General features: G+C 39.7%; 1 protein-coding gene across 1 annotated transcript in view; it reads left to right on the top strand.

Moving 5' to 3' along the window:
• The first annotated feature begins 9,816 nt into the window (after window positions 1-9,816).
• pald1a (phosphatase domain containing paladin 1a) overlaps window positions 9,817-17,057 on the top strand; it is a 42,660-nt gene continuing 35,419 nt past the window's right edge. Inside the window, exons 1-8 of the mRNA XM_030775695.1 lie at window positions 9,817-9,992; window positions 10,310-10,412; window positions 10,890-11,069; window positions 12,007-12,171; window positions 13,445-13,605; window positions 14,680-14,755; window positions 16,374-16,534; window positions 16,826-16,922. Of these exons, the coding sequence (XP_030631555.1) occupies window positions 9,820-9,992; window positions 10,310-10,412; window positions 10,890-11,069; window positions 12,007-12,171; window positions 13,445-13,605; window positions 14,680-14,755; window positions 16,374-16,534; window positions 16,826-16,922 (1,116 nt within the window). The 5' untranslated portion in view covers window positions 9,817-9,819. The remainder of the gene's footprint in view (window positions 9,993-10,309; window positions 10,413-10,889; window positions 11,070-12,006; window positions 12,172-13,444; window positions 13,606-14,679; window positions 14,756-16,373; window positions 16,535-16,825; window positions 16,923-17,057) is intronic.

Below are 17,057 nucleotides of genomic sequence, written 5' to 3'. Positions count from 1 at the left end.
TCTTAACTGCTTGGCTTTAGGGCTTGCTCTCTCTATTTTGTCCTCTTCTGTCACTCTCATAGACTTCGGACTACAGTTGGATGGTGTGCAGGATAACAGAAAGACAGGTATTGCCTCAATGTATGTAAGAGTTTTTCCTCTCTGTCTCTCTCTCTCTCTCTCACTCTCTCTCTCTCTCTGTCGATTTGCTGTGTTACACACAGAGAGAAAGAGAGAGAGAGCCAGACTCTGTAATTGATGGCTCAGAGCTGCAGGATGTTTGCATTGCTGACAGTGTTTTCAAATAGTGACACATGCTGTAAAAGCAAATTCTCAGTCTCTCTCCCTCTCTCGTCCCCCTGTATTTCTCAGGGTTAGTTTTTATTTTGTAATCTTCTTGAGAGAATAGCAAGAGTTTGTCTCTTATGTAGCAACCTTCAGATTTGCCCACCTCTCTTTTGTTTACGTGTTGTTGATCTTGCCCTCTTGATCTGTATTCCTTTACTATAACTTTTGTTATGTTACTGTACATAGTGTCTTGTCAGAATGCCGGTGTCATAATAAATGTTCAGAATTATCAGATAGCTGAATGCAAATTTGACAGTTGGATTCAGGGCATAGTGCAGAACACACTGTTGTGGTGTAAGGACATGTTTAAACAGTAAAGGCAAATTGACTTATTGTTTTGTTTTTGCCTTCTTCCTTGATGAGTGCTGGACTTGTGCTGCTACATGTTTTAGATGCACATTGTGGCTTTTGAAGTGCAAGCCACATGATACAACTCTTGAAATCACACAGAATAAAATTGCATTCTAGAAAATAAAAAAGACAGAATTTCAGGAACAAATTTAATGTCAGACCTTGAGGAATGTTTTCCAGCGAGTGTATTTTTATTTTATTTTTCTTTTTTCCCCACACTGCATTCAGGTTGAATGTTTTTTTTTTTTTTTTTTTTTAATTTGACTTAGCAGAATGTCCTTGAGAGGCAAAAAGTGTCAGAATCAGGAGAAAACGGTTACATTCAGAACTGCTGCTCAGCAACTGCTGCTTTTTTTTTTATGCACAAGCCAGATGGGAAGTGACTATCAAAAAAACTCCTCAGAATGTCTCTGTCGTGATCATTAAATATTCAGTGACGGTTTATCAGAGCGTAAGTCTTACTGTGGTTTGGTACCACCGTCAGTACATTGATGGATTTGTCATTGACTGAGAGCTGAAGGCCAGGGTTTAAGATGAGATTTCCAGAGGGTTACGTCTATATTCTATTACATTTTCTCACATTTTTATGTTGTATCTCTGTTAATTCCCCCTTTTTAAAAAAAGAAACATCTTGATTACACGAGAGTAAAAAAAACAAACAAACTGAAAGCTTGAAAACATTTTTTTTTTTTTGGAAGGAAAGACAAGTTTGAGAATGGTGATCAGTCAATTGGTGGTCTTATTTTGGGCAGCTGGTCATGTTGTTTAGGAACGAAATTGATTGAAGATCAATAAGCCCTCTTTTGTGACCTTTTAGCTAGATTGAATTGTTGCTTCACAACACAGTGTCACAGTAAAATGGTTAGAGTTGGAAAGTATTTCCAAATCTTTGACAGTTTTAGCGCATTTTCAGCAACTTTCTAGACTGAGTCTCACAATAGCCAGCTCTTAAATAGCTTGGCTGCTCTTTTGGTCGATTTTAGACGTGTACTAAAACTCAGACTGGAGGAGAGTGCTTGCGTGGTAAAGTCCTGGAAGCTGTAGTTATCCTGGACACCTCTGGCAGCACAATAAATGAAATGTTAGGAGTAGCAGGTGTAATTTTGAGGACTATTTCTGACTCCGTAATACCAGCCCATCCCTGAACTGCTCCCGGACTGGGTGGTTCCAACTTTTGCAGCTGCCGTTTTCACCCGTGTGAAAGAGTCACTTGGGGTGTTCCAGGGACAATCAGTCTTCATACTCACTCAGCCTTAGCCCTTTTCTTAAACTCCTTTTATTGGACTTTTCTTCGTTGATTGTTTTTATTGTCGGGAAAAGAAGCTCTGTTGCGTACAGATTTCATCTAATACAGAGATCAGTGACATGTGGATGTAAAGCAAGGAGGAGAAACCAAAACCTCATGATGAAGTTGCAGTAACTTCCAGCAAACTCTGTCACAAGTCTTTGCTGATTTTTGATGAGCAGAAATTGAACTTGCACAGTCAAGATGTCTCTCTTCACATTGTATCAGTAATTCTGATCTAAACTGTCATTAGAGTTACCTAACCACCAGATTTCTCTGATGCCTCCTCTGCTATCTTTCACATAAACCTTGGGTAACTCACAGCTAAGTCTCAACAGTTTTTTTTTTCTTTCTTTCCTACTTTCTTTTTTTTTAAGTTCAACACTCAAAATTTGTAATGTTATATATTCCCATAATGGTGCAAGAGAGGAAATACAAAGGGAAACGGAACTGTCTCGGGCCATGCCTGTGCACACACAGGAGGAAGTGGCGTAAATACACAAACCACTGGGTGTGCACACACTGCAACCTCTCTGAGGGGTGACAACTGTGATTGAAACAAACTAACGATGATTTTGGTGTCACTGAAAAGCCACCACTGAACCTAATAGAACGATACTATCCTGTGTTAATCTGTGTGAGTGTGTTTAAGCACGTAATGGTAAAATGACCAAGTCTCTGCGAGATTCAGGTGATTAGGGCACAGAATCATTCATATAAGTTATTTTTCACATGACCCCCCCCCCCCCCCCCTCCAGTGACAGGATACTTTTCATTCTGTGACTAAAGACTGTTAGTGTAGAGACTGTGATGAAATGAAAGGACTTGCCAAAGAGTTTTCTTTTCTTTTTTTTTTTTTTTTGGAAGGACCGTACTCTTACACAACCTTGACCTTTCCTAGATTGTGTGAGTGTGAGTCCATTGAACAGATCTCAAAAGAATCAAATTTGTGTGTGCGTGTGCGTGTGCGTGCGCGTGCGTGTGTGTGTGTGTGTGTGTGTGTGTGAGGGGGTTGCTTGAACAAGGCTGACATTTGAGTTGTTTTATTTTTTGCCTTTTGTGCATGGGAACTGATGAATGAAAACAAAAGACTTTTTTTTTTCAGAGGAAGCACCCTCCAACAGTGGTGATGTTGAGCTCATTTCCGTGCAACACTGCTTTTGGCAAAAAAAAAGCAAAAAAAAAAAAAAAAAAACACTCTCACAACGTCCTGTGTAGTTATGTACCTCCCCAAACTCCCTGAGACCTCGCTTACTTGGAGATGTCAGCAAATATAGACGTTTCAAAATCCTCCTAGACCTCCACCCCCAACTTCCTGTCAAGGTGTACAAGCACTTCCTTTTGCTGGAGGTGAAGCACTTTTTGCCCAGTGGCTTCGAGATGGTTTATATCCTGTGTTTAGACAAGGAAGGCTGAAAGTTGAGTGCTCTCAGGGCCTGAACTAAAGACATGACAGTAGCTTTATGAGTTAAATGCAAGTTGCGCTCAGTCTTCAAGAGTGTTCCAGTCAGGTGGTTTTTGGCTGTGATTGTTCATGATACACAGAATGATATCAGTGGATGTGAGTTTTTTTTCTGTTTGACTTATGTGTGCATGCTAATGCCTTCATTAATTTTTTATTTAAAACAACAACAAACATTGATATGAACCTTTAAGCTGTGATCTTTAATCAAATGTCAGACTAAAGAGACCTCGATACAGTCATCATTAAGGACAAAATGTCACATCAGCAACAAGCCTTTGTATCATTAGTGACTGGATCCTCACACACTATGTGGGATTTTTTAAGAATCAGTAATGTTGACCAGTAAAGGTGACTCTTTTTAAAGTGAATTATTGATTCATAACAAGATGGAATTAGAGCGTTTTCCATCAGAATTGTCTGATATCCCCTTATACTTTTCATAATTCTGCTCACCTGGCTGTTTCATTCACCTTTTTTATATATATATATTTCTCAGTTAACTAACATCTGAATTATCGTCAGTTTGGTTTACCATTTCCTCTTTTCTCACACACTACCTCTGAAGTTTTTATCGCTGCATCACTTGGTCGGGCTGCTGTAGTCAAACACTGTTTTCATGATACAGTAAAACTGTAAGTCATGTTACACTTTGCTTAATTTTTATTTTTTTTTTTTGGAAATGATATCCATCTCCAGGCATGTACCTTCTTTACCCTCCTCTGCCCCAGGCCCCCACTCCACACCCCAAACATCTCCTAAGAGTGAGAAGCCCTTGCATCCTTCCTCTTAGCAGCCAAACCATAGACAGATGCATCCTGCAGCTGCAGACTCCTTCCTGCTTGCATCTACTCCCCCTTTTGTCTGCGCAGCGTGTCTAGAGCAGTGCTGGGATGCCACTGGAATTTCAATGGACCCTGATTGAAAGAGGCTAGTGAGGCTAAGCTACACAAACCATTCACACTTCCTTGTCCCCCCCCCCCCCCCCCTTCTTTTTTTTTTTTTTACACAGTTCCTCTGGCCTCATTTAGAGTTGGCTTACAGTGTAGGATTCTTTCTCAGTGTAAATCCATAATAGTCCAGCCTTGTGTGTTTTTTGTCAATGAGACTTAGCTACTGAGACTGTGAAACTGTGGGCAGCAGAGGAAAAAGGCTAATGACTGTGTTGGACACCAGGCACCTAATGACTAGTAAGATATATGAACCAAACATTCATTTACCAAGCACTATTCCAGTACAGACAATCTCTTGGCCTGACTTGCTAAAGGGTTTTAGCATGAATAGGTAAGACAGATCACGTTCTTGGTAGTGCACACATACACTTATGTAGTACTAAGAGCAAGTGAACACCTCCCTCTTAAAAGGAATACATATCTGGACAAATCGATGTCTGATCTTCCTTTTTGTGTCATTAATAGAATAATGTGACTTAACAAGTAACAAGCAATAACAAGAAGCACTTTGAAATGGAATGTTCAGTGGTTATCAACAGAGGTGCCTTTTCCCATGCTATAGAAAGTTTGTGCACCCCTAGACATTGATTACAGTAAGTGTCAGGTACACCAAATTAAGATTTTTCAATTGTCTGTAAATCTAGAGAGTAGCTTGCATGGGTCAACTCAGCTCACTTCATATACAGATTAAAAACTTGGTCTGGTTTGGACTTAACCGTAGAGTTGAGTGGTAACACATCATGCCAAGATCAATAGATCTCTCTGACGCCCTCAGAGGAAAGACTGTTGATGCCTTTGTGTCCAGGAAGGCTTTGCTATGTAATTTTAAAGCCATTTCAAGTCAACAACTCTACAGCATGATGGATTATCTACAAATGGAAGAAAATTCCAGAACACCCATCAAAGTGGAGATATTTGGCCACAGTGCCAGACCTTGATGTTTGGCTGAAACTAGACACTGCCTTTGAACAGAAGAACCTCAGACCAATTTGTGAAGCATGGTGGTGTAAGCATTATGGTTTTGGTCTGCTTTGCTGCCTTAGGACCTGAACGTCTCACTATCATCAAGTACACCATGAATACCGCAGTGTATCAGAGAATACTGGAGCAGAATGTGAGGCCATCTGCAACTAAACAAACAAACAAACACAAAGCAGGACAAACAAACAAATATAAAAAATTCTGAAGCTGAACTGAAATTGGATGTCGTGAACAGAACAAAAATCTCAAACATTTGAACAGAACCCTCAACGAAATAGCTCAAAAAAGAAGAAGTGGAGAGTTTAGGAATGGCAAAAGTCAATGCTCATATCTGTATCCAACAGAAATGCTTTACTGGGAGAAATGCTTTACCCGGGCTGTATCTGCAAAAAAAAGGCCTCAAACATTGTGCTGTCGAGGCAGTTGTGGGAGGAAGAGTGGGCCAAAAATTCCTCCCGGGCGATGTAAGAGATCGATGGACAGTCATAAAATCATTTCTCGGCACAGCATCAGCTATTGAAGCCAAAGGTGCCTTCACCATATCTGCCCTAGGAAATTACATTTCAGTTTATTTTCTGTTGAATAAATGATTGTGAAGTGTATCTCTGTAGGCACTACTTTGATCTATGAAGGGCACTGAGATAAAGATCAGATACTCCCGTGTGCACAGAACTGTGACCTGAACCTTTGTGAACAATGTGGGCAAATCTCCCACACCTGTTTCTGTTTTGACCTTCTGCTGATGTAACCTGCTGTTCGCTAGAAAAATCATTTGCATCATTCTAGAGCCTCAGTGTTTTGTGTACTTCCTTTTGTGCCAGTCTTGTCTCATACCCCTGGTCGATCTTTCAATTAATCTGAGAGTAACATGCAGTTGGTGTTTGAACTTTAATGTTGAGTAAACAAGCCATCCCCCTTCAAGCTTAATTTGTTCTTTGAGAGGATGTTTACGAGTGAGTGCACTCTGTACAAGGATACAAGTCTCCCGCCAAAGCGTGGGTGTGGCCCTGTCTGCATAAGACAATCTGGGGCGCTTTTCTCTGCAGATTGGTTTGATTCGAGTTGAAGATGGCACCCTAACGTTCATGATTAATACACAGTCTCTCATATAACACAGAGTCACTGTAAAGGACCATGTCTTCCCAATGGTATTTTGAATTATACTGTGGTTTGTGTGTGTGTGTGTGTGTGTGAGTTTGTGCCTTTCAAGAGCTCACCATCATAATGAAATGTTCTTCTTGGAATAATCTGATTTTATTTTCATCACAGACACACACTGACGCAAAGATACTTAACAAAATTATCAAGATGACCTTTTGGACTAAGTTTATATTGGATTTTATAAGTAGGCTATTTTTTTTTTTATTTACGTAAGTACCCAAATGTATGCAAATATATCACATTATTTGAGACTGCTCAGAATTCAGACTGCTAGGCCACTAGTCTGTGTTTTTTCAGTGCCTTTGTCCTTACTGATTCTGTGATGTTAGTCTGAATAGACTGGGAACAGACAGGTCTACGTACTTTTCAGGCATCCAGACTTTGCTTTAGTGAATGCCAACAGGAGAACCAGAATCTACTCTGCGGTCACTGTTATTCTCCACGTTTCAAATCCATCTGTGTGACAGATGTGTACTACATTTCTACTGTGTCGGTCTAGGCAGGCTTTATGGTGACAGGTAGAAAGGACCAGAGACCAGTAGTCTTCGAGGGAGGACATTGCGTTTCGCTGACGCAGATTCAGAAAGTGGTAGAAAAACAATTCGGTGTGGAGAGGCTATTAATGACTGTATGCTTTCAGCTGAATGAGATGATGTTGCCTAATGGACGTGTTGCTGTTGATTACAGAGAGGAACCATGAAATTCATGTTCAGTTCATATCAAAGGCCTTTTACTGTTTGTTCTGTTTCAATTTAGATCACAGTGGCATGTATGGTACTTAGTCCAGAAAGGGATATGGTTTCGAAACAGGGTCATTATCTTCATACATCAAGCCTTTTCTGTTGTGTGTTGTAGCATTATAAGTGTTAGCATTGGTCTTCATGAACCAAACATGCATCAAACCAATGTGTTTTACATGTTTTGTTTTGTTTTGTGTTATTATTAAGGTTATGTGTCCACACGTGATCTGCTGTAATGGAGCTTGCAATAACATTGTATATCTGAAAACAAACAAGCATGTTTTTGGACCTAGCATGCTAAATTTCCTATCTGAGCCAGGAGTGGTCTGCCAGGGTCCTGTTTCCCTGTTACTTGCAATGTCATTGTCTGTATTGAGCTCCTGGGGTATTAATAAGCAAAACTTTAGGCTCTCTGCAGACACCAGATGGCTTCTCAGACAAAAGCAGACAAACAGCTTGGTCTGTCACATGGCTGATCAGAGCTGTGTAAAACCATGACACCTTATTTTGCAGCGTTTTCCTGCGGGGGATCTGGTTTTTCTTATTGGTCTTAACTTCCTATGTAGGCTGGCTTCAGTCTAAAGGTATATGTAGTTGGATTTATTCACCTACAGTCAAGATTATTGATTAATTGGTAAATAAACATGAAAACTAGTATAGAAAGTTCAAGTTAGCTATTGTTTCATAGTGGATACAATATACAGCTGTAGATGGCTGTAAATACAAGGATGTTATGTTGAGTTATTTGACGTAATTTGGGATTTTTCTGAATTATTACACGTGTTACTGGGAATATACTAGGGTTCATTCCATGACTGTTATTTTCAGCCTTCAGACTATTGGTGTGTTTTTGGAACCACATCGCCATAAATAACTATTCTCTCTCATTTGGATTTGGCCCAGTGAAAAGGTTGAATCTCTGAATTTGTTTGGGATTTTATCCACTCCTATAAAATCCATAAAGCAATGACTTGTCCCGTGAGCCGCTCTGTTATAACAAATTGTTTATTCTCTCTTTTGTGTGTGTACAGCAATTATTTCCTCAAATCTTATGTTCAGACATCCCCAGCTTGCATAAAGAATTCTACAGATCTCCTCAGTAAAATTTCATTTGTGTCAAATAAGATGGTAAGATGTTGGAAACTTTGAACATAAATCTACTCATTAATTAACCCCAGGTTAGGAAGATGGATGGTAAGATCTGGTCCTTGGTTTGCTGGATTGTCATGTTGTGATTGGCCCTGATGATTTATTTATTTATTTATTTTTTGCTTCTCTATCGTCATGTGTCTTTACTCTATATTAGACTATGGTTCATGCTGTCAGTGATAGGCGTCTGACTTGAAGTCGATATTCACACCACATTACATCAATCTTCTGTTTAGTTTTTCAAGAGCACCACTGTACTCGACCTTGGTTTAACCCCTAACAGTTTTAGATACAGCACCGTAACAAGCGACCTTAAATACAGACCTTTCAAATCGACATTTTTATTTTTGTGGTTCTTCTTAACAGCTTTGAATGTAATTTGGAATTCAGCTTGACTTACAGTGATCATTGTGCTGATGTTTTAGACATCTCTGTCCAAATAAGTAACAGCACTTTGTCAGCTACTCTAAAAGAGAGAAACAGAAATGCCGTTTTGCTAAAAAGTTTCCATCCTACTGTTTTTGAGTTCCAGTTATCGTGAAGGATGAGTTGTTTTCTTGTTGACTGTACAGAGAAATCTGGAGAGCTTGTTATGTAAGCTCCACAATCAGAGCAGACCACCTTTTCTTTTGTCAATTTTCAAATTGTCTTCTTCTCTCTTTCTTCTCCATCAGTGTGTGTGTGATCTTTGGTCTGCCGCCCTCGCAAGATGAAAGGGGATTTTCTAGCAGTTGAGAGCTTTGTCTACGGTCCAGCTTCTTCAGCAAAGGCCGAAGAGGCCTGTTTGTGCTTTTGTTTATCTGCTGAGTATGCTCCTAAGCTCCCCGTGTTTGACTCTGAGGGGGAGACTGCAGAAATGTTTGGATTGTTTTTGAAAGGAGCATGTGTAGCGTCGAGTGGGGTATGATTTGACTGTAAACATATCCACACTTCTCCTCCCGACCCCCTTTCGCTCTGTAGAAAACTCTGAGTTTGTCAGTGTCCACTCTGTCCACGATGTGGTGAATATGGATCAAAAACAGCTGTGTTTGAAGATGATTTATATGTAGTAAGATGTTGTAAGTAGACATCTTCATAACACCTTTATAGCTGCTTAGCAGCTGCTGAGTGAGTGTGTCTTTGCTGTTTAATGTCAGATATCTGGCCAGATAACTGGAGTAAATTGGAGTTGCATTGCTAGAGCTCAGATACATGAATCCAGTTGAAGGCTGCAGCTATGCACTGCCAAGCACTTGGCCTTTACCCAGTTACAACACTCAGGAAGCAGTCAAACGCTCTGCCTACAAAGGAGAATGTCAAGTTGGAAAGGGGTTGCTATTGGTTAAAGAGTGATTGAGAAGACATGGTGTGTTAAACATTGTGTGTTTCTTTTGCATTTTCTTTTATGTTGTTGGTAGCTGCGTGTGGAGTATGGGTACAACTGCCAGTGCAGCACCCCAGTCTGCGACGCGTGAGGAGATCCAGAACAACGGGATGGCCAATGCACAGCACTCACCTAGTGTCGGGTCCTTCCAGACGGTCAGCATTCACAACAACAAGGCCAAGTCCATCATCACCAACAAAGTGGCCCCGGTTGTCATCACGTAAGCAGAACGTCAGAAAAGCCACGTACAAACGAGCACAGACACTCGGTCATTAATCCTTTTATTGATCCCTGCGAATGGTGATTTAGATAAGGAGACGTACCTCTTTGTCAACCATTTACATCACACTCATGTGTGATGTCACACCTTCCAACATTCTAGAACACACAGCACTGCCCTGTTCCAGAGTCAAAAACTCCCTGAATTTGTTTCCCTGCTCTATACAAATACTCTCAGTGGTATTAAATGTTTGCGCTTGAGTTGAGTACATAAGTAGTTGAGTTGAGAGGTTAATAGACATCTGTTTTTCACTGTAGATATAACTGCAGACAAGAATTCCAGATTCACGATGATTTACTCAAAACAAATTACAAAGTTGGACGGATCTCGGACACAATGCCCGAGCACTACTTGGTGCAGGTATGGTTATATAATTTAATCCTTGAAAATCAGGTCGATTAATCCTACATGAACACACAGTTAATTTTGGTGACATCTTTCTTTATCTCCATCTCTAGCAGTCTGTTTTAGTCTCATTTCCTGTTTGGTACTCCACAGTTTAGGCCATGGACACTTGTACAGGCATGCCTCTGTAACTCAGACCTCTGCTATGGGACTATAGACTAATCTAATGTGTCACCAGCTTCTTTGTAGCCCTAAGAGACTATTGACTCGAGTGTTGTCACCTCTCAATTAGCTCTTTGATCTGTTCTCACCTGTATTAGATTGGCTAAAAAGCATCTAAGCCACCTCTCCAATTGGGTGACTGTTAGTATCTGTTTACTGAGAGGTTAACCAGCCTTGGTTTCACTAGAAGTCTCCGTCAGATAGAACAATGACACATGCAAATCGAAGATGTGCGGATATTTTCTTCTCAGCTGAGTCATGTCCCCACAGGGCTCTTACTTCATGGTCCAGGATGTGTTCAGTAAAGTAGATGTCCTCAACACTACGAGCTCCTACGGAGCGCCCAATTTCCGGCAGGTGAAGGGAAGCCACCCGCTGTTTGGCATGGGACAGCCCAGCTTGAATGGTTTCAAACAGGTCCTCCAGCGACTGCAGAGCCAAGGCCATGAGGTCAGTGTTTAACAGATGTGCTGAGTGTGGACCAGAGTGAGCGAAGGAATCATCATTGTCTCGCGTTATTATTCCAAAGTAGATGTGAATTAATTTTGTACCTGATCAAATCAGAACCCTTAGAGTTTAGTGGGTCAAAGGGAAAAAAAATCTTCTTTTATGTGATCCATAAGCAGTGAATTCAATTTGAGTTGTTTCCTGAAGTCTTGGTTAATTTGGATGGAAATTGAATGGGTGATTATTGAATATTTTCTTGAAAAAACACTTAAAATGTATTTTGATATCCTGTGAAGTCACACTATTTACAATGGTTACCATTTTTTTCCCCTAAGCTCTCCTTTAACAAGGCATTTGCATGCTTGTAATACAAACACACTCTTGAAAATTAGTCATGCTTTTGTTTGCTTGGTAAATATTTATGCTGTGTTTAATTGGTTTTTATCTGAGTGCCTGTGTACTGAAGGAAAAATTACATCAGCTTATTGTCACTGCAGCCTACCATAAAAGTTTTGTTTATTTGATGCATTAAGAACATCAGTGAAAATGGTCTTCAGTGTGATGGACAGTCAGAGCCTGTGGATGTCAGCTTTAAATTAGGGTCTCCTAGCAACTGTTTATTTGTATGGTAACTGCAGATCTGAATAACATTATATGTGTACCTTTAGAGAACATACCATTATGCAACATTTGATAACACATTAGAGATTAAACATCTTCAGTTTAGTGATGAAATCTTCAGTTTGGTATCAGGGACGTTTCAGTAGATTGTGTCCATCTCTGAATTTATAATGTACTAACATTATAGGGGTTTTTTTTGGAAGTTAGAAACTGTGAATGATTTTTCACCCAACATAACATGGGACAGGTGGGATAATATTTTAATGTCCCATCTCTCTGTCTCTGTCTGTCTGTCTCTCTCTCTCTCTCTCTCTGAAAGGAGTTGATTTTCCTTTGTTTGCGGGAAGAGCCAGTGGTGTTTCTGCACCTGGAGGATGACTTTGTACCATACACTCCCAGAAGGAAGGAGAACCTCCATGAGAACCTCCATGGGCTGGAAAAGGAGGCTCCTGTTGAGAGTCTGGAGCTGACCATCCGGAAGGAGGTGAGTTTTCCCAGAAATGTATGGTAGCACTAAACTCAGTCAGCACACATTCAGATGCTTTGGTTTTGTTTAGGTACTTCCTCCTGGCCCAGCTGTTTATTACATTTGATTCTAGCAGTCCAGATTCTTTTAATATCATTTTCAAAACAACATTTAAGGATGTAGCACGGTGTTTGTTTGCCTCTAGTTGCCATGAATTTGTGAAGATAATGCATAAACTGCATTTTGGAATTGCTAATAGTGATAAAATAACTGACAAGTTTATTATTTTATTTCTTAGTTTATGTCCAAAAAAACCCCAAAACAAAACAAAGCAAATGACAGGCAGCTTCCAAGTCAAGATGACAAATAATGGTACTAATTAACTGTATAATTTTTGTGGTTTTCATAGGCATTTATAACGGTTTTGTACCGAAACCGAAAACTACTGTTCGTAGTCCTCAGTTAGGTATGCGTGTGGTGGAACTGTGATTTTTTTTTTCCACTTATCTGTAAGTTTGTTTGTTTTTTCTTTCTTCTTGAACAAAATCACGCTGAATACATATTCCTAGAGCTGGAGAACATTCCACACTGTTTATGCTCTAGATAATTGAGAATAACATTAATCATAATTAACCTGCCTTTTCTTTTTCTTGTGGGGACACATATGCATCATGCTTATCATGCAGTGGGCATATGCTTTAATTGAGCGGACAATTATAACAGTTTTTTATGATAAATATCGACCAAGTAATCATTTAAATTAACAGCAAAACACATGGTGTCATTACTCAGACCATGAATCATAATATAAGTTAAATTGGAATATTTGCATCCACATAAAAGAATAAAGTGGATCTAATCACTTGGCTTCTCGAAGCAGGAACTTTTTTTTCTTATAGCAGAGTAGCTGTGTATTGATCTGAAAAAGGTTAGAGTAATTAGTCAACGGTTTGGCAGTTGTCATGTAGTTCTTTTGTTTTTTTGGTTTTTTTTTTGCTGACATGGCGATTTTGTATTGTGGTTTGTTTTCTGCTGAAAGTAAGGACTCTCTTTCCTCATTCAAATCACTGATGAGACAGTACTTTGGTTTTGCTCTCATTTACAACAACAGACATCTTGCAGTTATTTTCTTTACAAATATCCTTATAAGGAAGTCAAATGACAAAAAGACTTTATGGTCTCATGGTACTGACCTATTTCACTTCAGAAACGGAACCATATTCTCATCTGAACTGCTTCAACATGTTCTTTTCAACTTACTTTATTTTCTTTGTATATAATTTTTTTTTAGCTGCATGACTTTGCGAAGCTGAACGAAAATGTGTTCTACGTTTACAACGACATTGAACACTTTAAAGACGAGCCTCAGAAGATTTCCATCACCTGTGAGGAGGACATCCACGTTACGGAAGAAGTCTACAAGAGACCCCTCTTCAGCATGCCTTTGTACAGGTCACATATCCACTTTTAACCATCCTTTTTTCCCCCTCAACATCTGTCCCTCTAAACACACCTTCAGGCCACCTAGCCTAACAGACAGTACATCACAACCCCAGAGCCCAGCCAGTTATTAGACATTTATAAAACCTGCTTAAAGATGTTGGAAACTGAATGCCCTCCTTCTTAGTTAAATACCATGACAATCACTATGTAAACTGGATTTTTCTAGAATATTTAAATATGTATTAATTATTTGTATGCTGATTATGATTAGTGAACTGGTGGATCACTGGCATGTCTATGAAAACGACTGAACAGTTACGGCAAAATGCGGAAATGTTTAAAGAAAGGACTACATTAGGGCATTTTTAAATGTATAAATATAGATATGAGTTGTCCACTGAGTCACAGAGCACACGCAGAGCTTGTTATTAAATCCGCGGCATGGTTGTTTTTTTTCTTTTTTTCTTTTTCTTTTTTTTTTGGTGCGCTCAAATGTGTTCAGTGGAGCGATTTGTCAGTGACATCCTGTTTGTAATCAGATTGAACTTGTCTGTTTATTGAGACGTAGCAAAGCACAACAGTCATTTCCAGGTCAGGTGAATGATATCCTCCTGCACACAACACACACACACGCACACACACACACACACACACATATATGTCTGTGTGTGTGTGTGAATATATATATACTGTATATATATGCGTATATATATATATATATATATATATATATATATATATATATATATATGTATACATTTTTTTCAGCCCTCTCTCCTTTGCTTTAGTTTTGTGTTATTTTTAGTTTGGACGATATCGGGTATAGAGATAAATCAGACATAAAAAGAGCGGTCCTTAGGGGTTGTATTTTACAATCTTTCTCTGTCTCTTGTGTGTTGTTGTCTTGATGAATATATGTATGCATATTTTTAACTCGGAACTCATGAGACTTGTGTACTTTTTATGAAAGGGCAAAATGACTGATTTTTTTTTTCTCTGATTTTAAGGCCAAGCATCTCCCTTGTGTTCGTTTAATTTTTTTTTTCTTTGTGAAAAATATTTTTTTCTTTTGTGCGTATTTAGATATCACAGACTGCCTTTGCCCGCGGAGGGGGCGCCTTTGGAGGAGGACTTCGATGCATTTGTGAACATACTTAGGGTAAGAAATCTTCGCATTCTTTCTCAGGCTTCTTAAAACACACACCACTGTTTCATCTACTGGGTCAAGTTTATTCTGAGGACAGACTGACCAGTATTCAACTCTCTAACCTAACCTGAACCCTGTTCTGTTGTGTTAACATAACTCTAATCTTAAATCTTACTGGACCGTCTGGCCATCGTCACACTGAGTATTCTGTGGACGACCAGTTAGATGTAGCGCGTGTGGCGGCGAAGATGAACCACTGGTACTTATGACGAACTTGTGTTTTTCATAGCACCTGTCTTATTTTATGTAATTTATATATTTTACGAGGCTATTAATGGGCGGAATGTTCTAGAACATCTGCGGAGTCTCAGGAAGGGAGATGACAGGTAATCTGACCATCACGGTGGAGTGTACCTCTGTGTATCATTAATCAGCCTTAACCATAATAGTTATGAAAATGACAAGGCCTAATATCTTTACGCACGAGACAGAGTGGAGCTTCTGCCAGACTCTAAGTTCTCTCTTGGACTCTGTCCATTCCCTGCTGAATTTTTTTTCCTCACTCTCTTCTTCTCCCTCACTTCCAGCATCCTCTCTTTCTTTATCTCTCTCTCTCTTTTTCTCTCTATCTTTCCCTTTGTCTTGCTCCTCTTCCCTCTTCCTTTCTCTTTCTTCTTCTCTCTCTCACCGTCTCCCTCCCTCTCCCTCTGTCTGTTTCTCTCCCCTGCTCTTCTTCTCTCTCTCTCTCTCTCTCTCCCTCTCTCTCCTCTCTGCTATTTTTGGCCATTTTTGGAATATTGGTCTTCAGTAGAATCTCTTGACCATGATCTGAGGAGAATGGCACCATTTGGGCTTGGTTAGCAGTGATGTGGTTCTTCAGACAGCGCCACGTTCTCCCAGCCATGTCTGTGTTGGTTTAACTCTTCGCTTGTCTGTCGTATGAATGTGATAGTCCTGAATGACTGCTCCTTCATGTGCTCCTTCCTCTTTCTATAGCTGAATCAAGGCTGAAGTTCAAGCCACAGATTGCTTATGTGCAGTGCAGAAAGTTAAAAATGGCTTTGCCCAACCACACTCACCAATGGGCAGAAAAATCCCTCACCACTTGCGTCTGTTATTATGGCACACAGCTCTAACCCTTTTCTCTTCAGCTTCACAACATTTGTTTTGTTTCACTGGATTTGAGAGGCTGTTCTTGGTTCAGACATTACCTGTTAAATGAGATTACCAAGGCATGACATTATCTTCAGTATTTAATGAAAGGTGTGCGAATCACACTGATTTTATTTGGTGAGATCTATAATAAGAAGCACACGTTGGTCAACATGTGACATGTGTTATTAAGTATCGTGGTAGAATAATGGTCATGATAAGGGGAACGTAAACATGGTTATATATTTTTATGTAGTGGTTTGAGGTGTTAAGTTAACATACCTCTGGATTTGGATGTAGAAAATAGAGGGCAGGGTTTAGTAGTTGTGGTTTTGATTTAGTTCCAATGATTTGAAAAGGAAAAAATTCAGGCAGTTTTCCCTGTTACTAAAGCAAATGAAAGGCCTTTCCATGAAGTGAATCAATTGTAATCACATTAATTAAATTTTCACCTCACCGTTTTTCCTTTTTCTTTCAGGAGACCCCAAATCTATCACTGGGGAGGGATACGTCCAAACCTTTGCCTGCCCTTCTCTTTAGCTGCCAGGTCGGAGTGGGCCGCACTAACCTGGGCATGATACTGGGTACGCTGGTCCTGAATCACCTGACCAGATCGACCGTGTCTCCAGAACCAGCCCAGTAAGCATTCACATATGTCAGTAACTGTTAGAACAGCTATAGAGATACGGCAGTAATGCTGTGTCAAGGAATGGGTGGAGAATACTCATGTTTAAATGCCTTTTGTTGATTTTTCTTTTCAATGGGTATTGTTAAATCAGAAACAAGCTCAAGTTTAGATTAATGATCAGCTGAAAATAATCACAGAAACCCAGTTAGTAAACAGAGTAATGTCAAAGTAACAGAAAACAAAAATTGAAGAGTAAATTGAATTCTAACTTGACTGACCTGTTGTGTGTTTTTTTCCCCCAGGTCTGAAGAGGCTGCATCATCTGAGCCTCAAGTGCCTTTTCAGGTCATTCTCAGTTTAATCCACAAACTCCCCAATGGTCAACTGCTCATGGATGAGGTGAGAGGGACCAGGTCCTTTATGGTCAATGCATGTTTGACTTCAGCTGCACCTGCTGGCAGTCAAGTGGATCAAAAACATTTTGATTTTTTTTTTTTTACTCTGGCGTGCCCTTGAGAGACTTTGAGGTACTTG

Source organism: Chanos chanos, chromosome 5, assembly GCF_902362185.1.
Source record: "Chanos chanos chromosome 5, fChaCha1.1, whole genome shotgun sequence".
NCBI classification, from domain to species: domain Eukaryota; kingdom Metazoa; phylum Chordata; class Actinopteri; order Gonorynchiformes; family Chanidae; genus Chanos; species Chanos chanos.
The sequence above is the reverse complement of the archived record's forward strand: the minus strand, read 5'-3'. Positions and strand labels throughout refer to the sequence as shown.